This window comes from Nerophis lumbriciformis, linkage group LG01 (genome assembly GCF_033978685.3).
Source record: "Nerophis lumbriciformis linkage group LG01, RoL_Nlum_v2.1, whole genome shotgun sequence".
NCBI classification, from domain to species: Eukaryota; Metazoa; Chordata; class Actinopteri; order Syngnathiformes; family Syngnathidae; genus Nerophis; species Nerophis lumbriciformis.
This window is the reverse complement of record NC_084548.2, coordinates 72,860,901-72,873,513: the sequence shown is the minus strand read 5'-3', so window position 1 is coordinate 72,873,513 and position 12,613 is coordinate 72,860,901. Positions and strand designations below refer to the sequence as shown.

Here is a 12,613-nt window from a genome sequence, read left to right as displayed (position 1 = left end):
GAGGTGTTATTGGCGAGCGGGAAGAGGGAAGGGACTTTTTTTTCCTTTTTTTTTTTACCCTTCTGCGACTGGGAAGCTGCTGGGTGTGCTGTTGAAGGCGGGTGACGGGGAGTTGTTGACGTAGGTAATCTCAGGCCAGGGAGAACACTGGAAGGAAAATGAAGAAGTTTCAGGAGCCATCTCAGGGCTCTAAGGTGTGGCCCTTTGCTCGTGTTTCATTTTATTCATTTTAAATTCCTTTGGCATATTCTGACTGCAAATCAATTCATTATCAAGAATATATACATATATATATACACACACGCGTTTTACTATTTACATTGTAGATTGTCACATCACAACTATGAATGAACACATGTGGAGTTATGTACTTAACAAAAAAAAGGTGAAAATACGGAAAACATGTTTTATATTCGAATTTCTTCAAAAATAGCCACCCTTTGCTCTGATTACTGCTTTGCACACTCTTGGCATTCTCTCCATGAGCTTCAAGCACACCTGTGAAGTGAAAACCATTCCAGGTGACGACGACTTGAAGCTCATGGAGAGAATGCCAAAAGAGTGTGCGAAAAAGTAATCAGAGCAAAGTGAAGTGAAGTGAATTATGTTTATATAGCGCTTTTCTCTAGTGACTCAAAGCACTTTACATAGTGAAACCCAATATCTAAGTTACATTTAAACCAGTGTGGGTGGCACTGGGAGCAGGTGGGTAAAGTGTCTTGCCCAAGGACACAACGGCAGTGACTAGGATGGCTGAAGTGGGGATCGAACCTGGAACCCTCAAGTTGCTGGCACGGCCGCTCTACCAACCGAGCTATACCGCCCCAAAGGGCGGCTATTTTGAAGAAACTACAATATAAAACATGTTTAAACATCGCTTATCTTAGATATACTATGGACTAGACTTTCACAATATTATATCAGACCCACTCGACGTCCATTGCATCCGGTCTCCCCTAGAGGGGGGGGGGATTACCCAAATATGCGGTCCTCTCCAAGGTTTCTCATAGTCATTCACATCGACGTCCCATTGGGGTTGTGAGTTTTTCCTTGCCCTTATGTGGGCTCTGTACCGCGGATGTCGTTGTGGCTTGTGCAGCCCTTTGAGACACTTGTGATTTAGGGCTACATAAATAAATATTGATTGATTGAAGAAGCTTAACGACTACGATTTTCAAGACTTATGCAGATCCCAAATACACATCAGCAGGTACCAGAAGGTAAAAAAAAAGTTGCTTTTGCATAATATTGGGAAACAAAACGGCAGATAATATGTCTTACCTTATACACACACCATAATAATACTCCATATGTTGAAGCGCAGTACAATCCGTCAAGGGGTGTGGCTTCATAGCTTACCAAAGTCGATTTTTGAGCGCCGTGTGTAATGTAATTTTTAATGTTGGTGGTGTTTACTTGACTCATATTGCAGTCTACACACATCTCTTATGTGTGACTGCCATCTACTGGTCACACTTATCATTTCCCCTTGTACCAAATAAAATTGCTTCGAGATCGGTAAGCACAACCAAAACTATTCCGTATATTAGGCGCACTGTCGAGTTTTGAGAAAATGAAAGGATTTTAAGTGAGCCTTATAGTCGGAAAAATACGGTACTAAACCATCCATCCATCCATCCATCTTCTTCCGCTTATCCGAGGTCGGGTCGCGGGGGCAGCAGCCTAAGCAGGGAAGCCCAGACTTCCCTCTCCCCAGCCACTTCGTCCAGCTCTTCCTGTGGGACCCCGAGGCATTCCCAGGCCAGCCGGGAGACATAGTCTTCCCAACGTGTCCTGGGTCTTCCCCGCGGCCTCCTACCGGTCGGACGTGCCCTAAACACCTCCCTAGGGAGGCGTTCGGGTGGCATCCTGACCAGATGCCCGAACCACCTCATCTGGCTCCTCTCCATGTGGAGGAGCAGCGGCTTTACTTTGAGCTCCTCCCGGATGACAGAGCTTCTCACCCTATCTATTTTTTTTTTCAAATTTTCTTGTAATCAGATCATATTTTCGGTATATTAGATGGAATTTAAAAAACATTCCATCTAATATACCGAAATAATATATATATATATATATATATATATAATTTTTTTTCTTGTAATCGGACCATATTTTAGATGAAATATTTAAAAGTTCCATCTAATATAATGGGGGTAAAAAAAAATCTTATTTTATTTTTTTCTTGTAATCAGATCATATTTTTGGTATATTAGTTGGACATTTTTAAAATTCTATCTAATATACCAAAAACTTTTTTATTTTTTTTTATTTTGTTATTTTCTTGTAATTAGACCATATTTTCGGTATAATAGATGGAATTTTTGAAAAGTCCATCTTAAATACCGAAAACTTTTATTTTTTCAAATTTTCTTGTAATCGGACCATATTATTGGTATATTAGATGGAATTAAAAAAAATTCTATCTAGTATACAACATTTTTTCTTTATTTAGTTTTTCAAATTTTTTTGTAATCAGATCATATTTTCGGTATATTAGATGGAATTAAAAAAAATTCCATCTAATATACCAAAATAATCCATCCATCCATCCATCCATCTTCTTCCGCTTATCCGAGGTCGGGTCGCGGGGGCAGCAGCCTAAGCAGGGAAGCCCAGACTTTCCTCTCTCCAGCCACTTCTTCCAGCTCTTCCCGGGGGATCCCGAGGCGTTCCCAGGCCAGCCGGGATCCCAACGTGTCCTGGGTCTTCCCCGTGGCCTCCTACCGGTCGGACGTGCCCTAAACACCTCCCTAGGGAGGCGTTCGGGTGGCATCCTGACCAGATGCCCGAACCACCTCATCTGGCTCCTCTCCATGTGGAGGAGCAGCGGCTTTACTTTGAGCTCCTCCCGGATGACAGAGCTTCTCACCCTATCTCTAAGGTGGAGGAAACTCATTTCGGCCGCTTGTACCCGTGATCTTGTCCTTTCGGTCATAACCCAAAGCTCATGACCATAGGTGAGGATGGGAACGTAGATCGACCGGTAAATTGAGAGCTTTGCCTTCCGGCTCAGCTCCTTCTTCACCACAACGGATCGATACAGCGTCCGCATTACTGAAGACGCCGCACCGATCCGCCTGTCGATCTCACCATCCACTCTTCCCTCACTCGTGAACAAGACTCCCAGGTACTTGAACTCCTCCACTTGGGGCAAGATCTCCTCCCCAACCCGGAGATGGCATTCCACCCTTTTCCGGGCGAGAACCATGGACTCGGACTTGGAGGTGCTGATTCTCATCCCGGTCGCTTCACACTCGGCTGCGAACCGATCCAGCGAGAGCTGAAGATCCTGGCCAGATGAAGCCATCAGGACCACATCATCTGCAAAAAGTACTAAACATTTTTTAATAAACATATTCTTAAAAAAACGCGACAGTGGAGCCGCAAAATGGAAAGCATGAAGGGGTGAGGACGAGTGTAAATGCGATGCGTCATAACAGAAGTGAGGGAATGAAGCTTACCGTATTTTCCGCACCATAAGCCGCCCTGGGTTATAAGCCGCGCCTTCAATGAACGGCATATTTCAAAACTTTGTCCACCTATAAGCCGCCCCGTGTTGTAAGCCGCATCTAACTGCGCTAAAGGAATGTCAAAAAAACAGTCAGATAGGTCAGTCAAACTTTAATAATATATTAAAAACCAGCGTGATGTGGGCGCGCATGGAGTCGTATATCAACATGGACGGAGCTGCGTGAAAAAAGCCACCCGGCCTCTTCGCGTAAACTTAAACTTACCTTAACCACTCGCTCATCTTTTCTTCATCCATCCCTTCGAGTTAGCTTTTATGATGACGCCGGCTGGAAAGGTCTCTTTTGGCAAGGTCTTCCTTTTGAATATCACCATGGGTGGAAGTCTCTGGCCATTAGCATGGCAAGCTAGAACCACAGTGAAGGATGACTTCTCATTCCCTGTGGTGCGAATATTCACCGTACGTGCTCCCGTTGTATCCACAGTGCGGTTCACAGGAATATCAAAAGTCAGTGGAACCTCGTCCATGTTGATAATGTTCTCTGGCCGGATCTTTTTTTCAGCTATCTTGTTTTTACAATATGCACGGAAAGTAGCCAGCTTTTCTTGAAAGTCTTTAGGCAGTTGCTGTGAAATAGTAGTCCGTGTGCGGATGGAGAGATTGCGTCTTTTCATGAACCGGATCCCTGTCGCTTAGTAGGAGCCATTTTGTGGTCTTTACAGATGTAAACACACAAAGGAAATGAAACGTACGGTAATATCCGCGCGCTTCTTCTTCTTCTACGCGGGCGGGTGGTTGCTTACAGTAGAAAAAGAAGCGCTTCCTGTTCTATGGGGGCGGGTGCTTACCTTGGCGGTTGCTTGCGTAGAAGAAGAAGCACTTCCTCTTCTACGGGGAAAAAAGATGGCGGCTGTTTACCGTAGTTGCGAGACCGAAACTTTATGAAAATGAATCTTAATATTAATCCATATATAAAGCGCACCGGGTTAAAAGCCGCACTGTCAGCTTTTGAGTAAATTTGTGGTTTTTAGGTGCGGCTAATAGTGCGGAAAATACGGTAGATGTTTAGGAGAAAGAGAGTTCAATAATATTGGCAACCACCATTTCATGTGAAAGCAAATAAAGTTCTGATCTATTGAAGATGAATAATACACCAACCTCAGTTAGGATGGTAGTTTCATACGAGGGCTGGTACTTCTCCTTCTCCTGGGGCGCTCTCTTCTCCATCTTCTCCCGGTCAGTCTTCTGCTTTCGGTCGGCACCTTTAGGCTGCAAGGGACCCGCACAAAGGTCACTTGGCAGCACGGACACATACACAACAACAACAACAATGTGGAGGTTCCGGGCTCTGTTCGTTCTGCTCACCTTGAAAACTTTGACCTGGCAGGAGGCGGAGTGGAGGTGCTCGGCGTACTCGCCGCCCTCGTTCTCTTTGAACGTGTCGATCTGGATGCGGAAAGGAACGCCTTTCTCGCCGCCGTGCTTGCGCATAGTGAACTCGGTGCTGATGCAGTGGACCTGGGAGCGAGCAAAAGCAGAAAACCTGAATACGAGCTTAACGTACAGTACAGGCCAAAAGTTTGGACCCACCTTCTCATTTAATGCGTTTTCTTTATTTTCATGACTATTTACTAGAGATGTCTGATAAATGCTTTAAAATGTAATATCGGAAATTATCGGTATCGGTTTCAAAATTATCGGTATCAGTTTCAAAAAGTAAAATGTATGTTTTTTTAAAACGCCGCTGTGTACACGGACGTAGGGAGAAGTACAGAGCGCCAATAATCCTTAAAGGCACTGCCTTTGCGTGCCGGTCCAATCACATAATATCTACGGCTTTTCACACACACAAGTGAATGCAATGCATACTTGGTCAACAGCCATACACAGGTGACACTGAGGGTGGCCGTATAAACAACTTTAACACTGTTACAAATATGCGCCACACTGTGAACCCACACCAAACAAGAATGACAAACACATTTCGGGAGGACATCCGCACCGTAACACAACAGAACAAATACCCAGAAACCCTTGCAGCACTAACTCTTCCGGGACGCTACAATATACACCCCACGCTACCCCTCCCCCCACTCCCCCCAACCCCACCCACCTCAACCTGTTTAATGATAATACAAGAATGTTTAATACATATAGTTAATATTGTTAATAAATTAAAGGTGTTTAATGATAATACAAGTATGTTTAATACATATAGTTAATATTGTTAACACGTTAAAGGTGTTTAAAGATAATGCAAGCATGTTTAATACATATAGTTAATATTATTAATAAGTTAAAGGTGTTTAATGATAATACAAGCAGGTTTAACACATAGTTAATAAGTTAAAGGTGTTTAAAGATAATGCAAGCATGTTTAACACATGTAGTTAATATTGTTAACAAGTTAAGGTGTTTAAAGATAATACAAGCATGTTTAACACATATAGTTAATATTGTTAACAAGTTAAAGGTGTTTAAAGATAATACAAGCATGTTTAACACATATAGATTCCTTTCTTTCATGAAGACAAGAATATAAGTTGGTGTATTACCTGATTCTGATGACTTGCATTGATTGGAATCAGACAGTGGTGCTAAAAACGTCCGCATTTTCGAATGGAGGAGAAAAAAGTCCTCCTTTCTGTCCAATACCACATGAAAGTGGTTGGTTTTTGGCATCTTATTTGTCCAGCTTCCGTACTCCTTTGTATACACTTTACAAGAAATACATTGTCGGCAAACTCCGTAGCTTGCTAGCTTGTGCACGCTAGCTTTCTGAGACTCTGGTTTTGTTAGCGCAACTGTGCAACTGTGCAGTCGGTCTTTGGAGTTTTGACGACAGGTACGACGCCAGAGTCTGTTGAAATAAAGTGTTTCTCGCCTTCCAGTCGGTAATTTTAATGAGCTGGCAGCAGCCAGCGTCATCTCAGAAGACCCTCGGGTGCCGTGAATGTCAATCAAGTGACGAAAGTGACGTCATAGTGAAGATTTATGATCGCTCATTTTTAGGACTATTTTTTTAATACCTGGCTGGTGATCGACTGACACACCCTCCGAGATCGACCGGTAGCTCGCGATCGACGTAATGAGCACCCCTGCTTTAATGCATCCAGCGGGGCATCACAACAAAATTAGGCATAATAATGTGTTAATTCCACGACTGTATATCGGTATCGGTTGATATCGGAATCGGTAATTAAGAGATGGACAATATCGGAATATCGGATATCGGCAAAAAAGCCATTATTGGACATCTCTAGTATTTACATTGTAGATTGTCACTGAAGGCATCACAACTATGAATGAACACTTAACAAAAAAAAAGGTGAAATAACTGAAAATATGTTTGAAATTCCAGTTTCTTCAAAATAGCCACCCTTTGCGCTGATTACTGCTTTGCACACTCTTGGCATTCTCTCCATGAGCTTCAAGCACACCTGTGAAGTGAAAACCATTTCAGGTGCCGACCTCTTGAAGCTCACCCAGAGAATGCCAAGAGTGTGCAAAGCAGTAATCAGAGCAAAGGGTGGCTATTTTGAAGAAACTAGAATATAAAACATGTTTTCAGTTATTTCACCCTTTTCTTGTTAAGTACATAACTCCACATGTGTTCATTCATAGTTTTGTTGTGACAATCTACAATGTAAATAGTCACGGAAATTAGAGATGTCCGATAATGGCTTTTTTGCCGATATCCGATATTGTCCAACTCTTAATTACTGATATCAACCGATACCGATGTATACAGTGGTGGAATTAACACATTATCATGCCTAATTTTGTTGTGATGCCCCGCTGGATGTATTAAACAATGTAACAAGGTTTTCCAAAATAAATCAAATCAAGTTATGGAAAAAAATGCCAACATGGCACTGCCATATTTATTATTGAAGTCACAAAGTGCATTATTTTTTTTTAACATGCCTCAAAACAGCAGCTTGGAATTTGGGACATGCTCTCCCTGAGAGAGCATGAGGAGATTGAGGTGGGTGGGGTTGGGGGGAGTGGGGGGAGGGGTAGCGTGGGGTGTATATTGTAGCGTCCCGGAAGAGTTAGTGCTTCAAGGGCTTCTGGGTATTTGTTCTGTTGTGTTACGGTGCGGATGTTCTCCCGAAATGTGTTTGTCATTCTTGTTTGGTGTGGGTTCACAGTGTGGCGCATATTTGTAACAGTGTTAAACTTGTTTATACGTCCACCCTCCGTGTGACCTGTATGGTTGTTGACCAAGTATGCCTGGCATTCACTTGTGTGTGTGAAAAGCCGTAGATATTATGTGACTGGGCCGGCACGCAAAGGCAGTGCCTTTAAGGTTTATTGGTGCTCTGTACTTCTCCGTGTACACAGCGGCCTTTTAAAAAGTCATACATTTTATTTTTTGAAACCGATAATTTCCGATATTACATTTTAAAGCATTTATCGGCCGATAATATCGGCAGTCCGATATTATCGGACATCTCTAATGAAAATAAAGAAAAAGCATTGAAATTGAGAAGGTGTGTCCAAACTTTTGCCCTGTACTGTATGTAAGCCAGGTTTGTTTGAGGGTCCAAAACCACATTTACACTAAGCAGTCCAGTTCAGTACAACTCACAAGAACTGTTTGGAACCCAGATGTTTCTCGAACTACGTTCATTTTTTTAATGTCACGAGCCTGTGAGTGAAAAACCCAGGATAGAGATGCGCGGTTTGCGGACACAACCGCGGAGTCCGCGGATTATCCGCGGGTCGGGTGGTTGAAATAAAAAAAATTTAGATTTTATCCGCGGGTCGGGTCGGGCGGTTGAAATAAAAAAAAAATTAGATTTTAAATAGATTCAGGCGGGTGGCAGTTAAACCAATTGGGAAATATATATACATAGTTAAATGTTGTTACCCACATACGAAAAACGAGCAGGCACCTGCAGCATATGCCACAACAGAAGAAGAAAAAAAAAAAGAGATGGCAACGCCGGCAGCAAACGTGGTACGCGACAAACTAAAAAAGGGAATACTAAAGACCAGGGGAAAAAAAGGCCAGAAAAGTTCAGCGTGGATTCGTTTTTATGAGGTTGTAAATCAGGATGATAGTAATGCTGGCTACGTGATTTGCAAGAGCTGCGACGCTGTTTATGTCTACGACAGTCACATACCTGCCAACTTTTGAAATCAGAAAAACCTAGTAGCCAGGGTCCAGGGGCCGCAGGCCCCGGTAGGTCCAGGACAAAGTCCTGGTGGGGGGTTCAGGCGACGCAAAATGATTATTAGCATTCAGACAGGTTAAAATGTTGCTAAAACCATCACTTTTCTATCAGTCACAGTGACTTTTCAAAACAAAAATATTACAGCAAAAATCATATGGGTTGATTGACATGTTTATTCTGTAAGCTAACTTCAATAGTTTGAAATTATTTTGACAGTTAATGCCAGTTATCCTGTCAACCTTTCACAAGACTTCAATTTGTTCATTGAAAGTATAAACACTTTTTACAGTAAACAAATGGTAAAACAGTACTAAACAATTCCATTAAAAAAAAAATTGGTGTCATTATTAACTTTCTGTCCAAGCTTGTATAATCTACTGCCTTGTTCAATTGTAAAAAATATTCTGTGCCTAAAATTCACATTTCTATCACAATGATCATACTGTAAACATGGTAAGCTAACTTCATTAAAATTAATAGTCCTGTCAATAGCATGGAATTACAATTCAAATGTAGTTTTTTTGTAAGCCTTTCAAAAGAATTCAAAATATGAAAAATGAATGCAAATTAATTTAAGCCATCAGACACTTGAAAAGTGGCACATCACATCTCTAATGTAATCATTTTAACTTTTCAACAGAAATAGCACTGCAAAAATATTAAAGACATACTTCTGTATTTTGGTAGTTATGCTGTCAACATTTAACAAGATTTCTTCAACTTGGACTTGAAAGCATAAATAGTACAAACACTTTTAACAGTATAACAGTACTAAACAATTCCAATAGATAACATTGGTGTCATTACCTTTTTGTGGCTAAAATCCGAAAAACGTTGAAAGTTTTCCACTTGTATCGCTAGCAACGGCATTAGACTTGTGTTTTTTTGTCCCAACGTGGTCTTTTACATCGCTAATTCCTCCGTGTCCGATCGAAAAATCTTGTCTGCACAAGGTGCAATTCGCGTAGTTTTCACCCTTTTTGGAACGGATAATTATTCCCGGATAGGCTTTTGAATATTCTTCACGGAATGACTGCGGTTTTCTTTTCGGTTTAAGACTCGTTTGCGATTTTTCTCCGGCTGATTCCATGATCGTTCGCTCGTTTGGAAACAATGGCAACAGGTGCCTCGTGCTTGGCAGCGGTGCTATAAATAGCCTCGCGCATTTTAAAAAAATATTTTTTTTTAATTAATGAAAAAACGTATTTTTTTAATCACTGCAACCGTAACCCGGAATAGGTTGATGAAAACCGTACTAATTACGGGAAAACCGGAGTAGTTGGCAGGTATGCAGTCACAAAACCGGGACATCTAACATGGTGCGTCACATTTGTGCAAAACCCCCAACCTCCACAAACACCCTGAGAATGAGCAGTTTCGTCCGCCGTGATCCCAGAAGAGTGCCACAGGATGTTAAAACAAGATAGAACGCAGCTGCCTGCAGCAGGTTTGAGTGGCGCGAGCGCTCTTGGAGGTGCGCTCAGCGCGGCTCCCAGATGATTGCGCACTGGTGTGCGTCTGGGCCGTGACAGCGTGGCACGCATTGAATGTCTCTGCTGCATTGGATCAGTCTCCTTTCTTTAACAGGCAAAAGCTTTATAACCTCACTAATGCCTTGCATCGTCTATATTAGATATATAACAACGGGCGGGTGCGGTATTGATTAAATGTTAGTTCGGGTGGATGCGGATGGTTGACGACTTTTGTGATGTGGTTACGGATGAAATAATTGTCTATCCGCTAGAGATGCGCGGATAGGCAATTATTTCATCCGCAACCGCATCAGAAAGTCGTCAACCATCCGCCATCCACCCGATGTAACATTTGATCAGAACCGCATCCGCCCGTTGTTATATATCTAATATAGACGATGCAAGGCATTAGTGAGGCATACCTGCCAACTACTCCGGTTTTCCCGTAATTCGTACAGTTTTCATCAACCTATTCCGGATTACGGTTGCAGTGATAAAAAATACGGTTTTTCATTCATTAAAAAAAAAAAAGGGTGAAAACTACGCGAATTGCACCTTGTGCAGACAAGATTTTTCGATCGGACACAGAGGAATTAGCGATGTAAAAGACCATGTTGGGACAAAAAAACACAAGTCTAATGCCGTTGCTAGCGATACAAGTGGAAAACTTTCAACGTTTTTCGGATTTTAGCCACAAAAAGGTAATTAAACCAATGTTATCTATTGGAATTGTTTAGTACTGTTATACTGTTAAAAGTGTTTATACTATTTATGCTTTCAAGTCCAAGTTGAAGAAATCTTGTTAAATGTTGACAGCATAACTACCAAAATACAGAAGTATGTCCTTAATATTTTTGCAGTGCTATTTCTGTTGAAAAGTTCAAATGATTACATTAGAGATGTGATGTGCCACTTTTCAAGTGTCTGATGGCTTCAATTAATTTTCATTCATTTTTCATATTTTGAATTCTTTTGAAAGGCTTACAAAAAAACTACATTTGAATTGTAATTCCATGCTATTGACAGGACTATTAATTTTAATGAAGTTAGCTTACCATGTTTACAGTATGATAATTGTGATAGAAATGTGAATTTTAGGCACAGAATATTTTTTACAATTGAACAAGGCAGTAGATTATACAAGCTTGGACAGAAAGTTAATAATGACACCAATTTTTTTTTAATGGAATTGTTTAGTACTGTTTTACCATTTGTTTACTGTAAAAAGTGTTTATACTGTTTATACTTTCAATTAACAAATTGAAGTCTTGTGAAAGGTTGACAGGATAACTGGCATTAACTGTCAAAATAATTTCAAACTATTGAAGTTAGCTTACAGAATAAACATGTCAATCAACTCATATTATTTTTGCTGTAATATTTTTGTTTTGAAAAGTCACTGTGACTGATAGAAAAGTGATGGTTTTAGCAACATTTTAACCTGTCTGAATGCTAATAATCATTTTGCGTCGGGGGGCGAAGCCCTGAACCCTCCACCAGGACTTTGTCCTGGACCTACCGGGGCCTGCGGCCCTGGGACCCTGGCTTCTAGGTTTTTCTGATTTCAAAAGTTGGCAGGTCTGGTGAGGTTATAAAGCTTTTGCCTGTTAAAGAAAGGAGACTGATCCAATGCAGCACAGACATTCGCGTGCCACGCTGTCACGACCCAGACTCACACCAGTGCGCAATCATATGGGAGCCGCGCTGAGCGCACCTCCAAGCGCGTCTCGCTGCCGGCGACGGCCGCGTATGAGCCCGACGCTCCAGCGCCATCCATTTTCAGGGCTAGTTGATTCGGCAGGTGGGTTGTTACACACTCCTTAGCGGGTTCCGACTTCCATGGCCACCGTCCTGCTCTCTATATCAACAAGGGTGAGCCCCACCCCTTTCGTGAGCGCACTGCGCGCGGAGTGACCCCTGTTACGCGCCCCCGGCAACAGGGGTGGCGGGCAGGTAAGCTGCGCGGGTGGAGCGCGCGGAGTGACCCATGTTACGAGCCCCCGGCCACGGGGGTGGCGGGCAGGTAAGCTGCTTACCTGCTGCGCGTGACGCCGGCCGCGGCGAAGGCGGACGAGGCGGGGTGTCGGTGCGGTGGACGCGGTGGTGACCCTGGACGTGCGTCGGGCCCTTCTCGCGGATCGCCTCAGCTACGGCTCCCGGTGGGGCCCTCTCGGGGGAAGGGGCCTCGGTCCCGGACCTCGGCGAGGCGTCCCTTCTCCGCTCCGTAAAAGTGTCCATCTCTTTTCTTTTTTTTTCTTCTGTTGTGGCATATGCTGCAGGTGCCTGCTCGTTTTTCGTATGTGGGTAACAACATTTAACTATGTATATATATTTCCCAATTGGTTTAACTGCCACCCGCCTGAATCTATTTAAAATCTAATTTTGTTTTATTTCAAACGCCCGACCCGACCCGCGGATAAAATCTAATTTTTTTTAATTTCATCCGCCCGATCCGCGGATAATCCGCGGACTCCGCGGTTGTGCCC

The 12,613-nt window shown here is 42.6% G+C and overlaps 1 protein-coding gene across 1 annotated transcript in view; it reads right to left on the bottom strand.

Moving 5' to 3' along the window:
* Positions 1-12,613, bottom strand: part of tfcp2 (transcription factor CP2) — a 55,103-nt gene that overhangs the window by 14,976 nt on the left and 27,514 nt on the right. The window contains exons 7-9 of the mRNA XM_061925576.2: positions 4,838-4,990; positions 4,631-4,741; positions 59-147 (exon numbers count right to left, since the gene is read on the bottom strand). Of these exons, the coding sequence (XP_061781560.1) occupies positions 59-147; positions 4,631-4,741; positions 4,838-4,990 (353 nt within the window). The remainder of the gene's footprint in view (positions 1-58; positions 148-4,630; positions 4,742-4,837; positions 4,991-12,613) is intronic.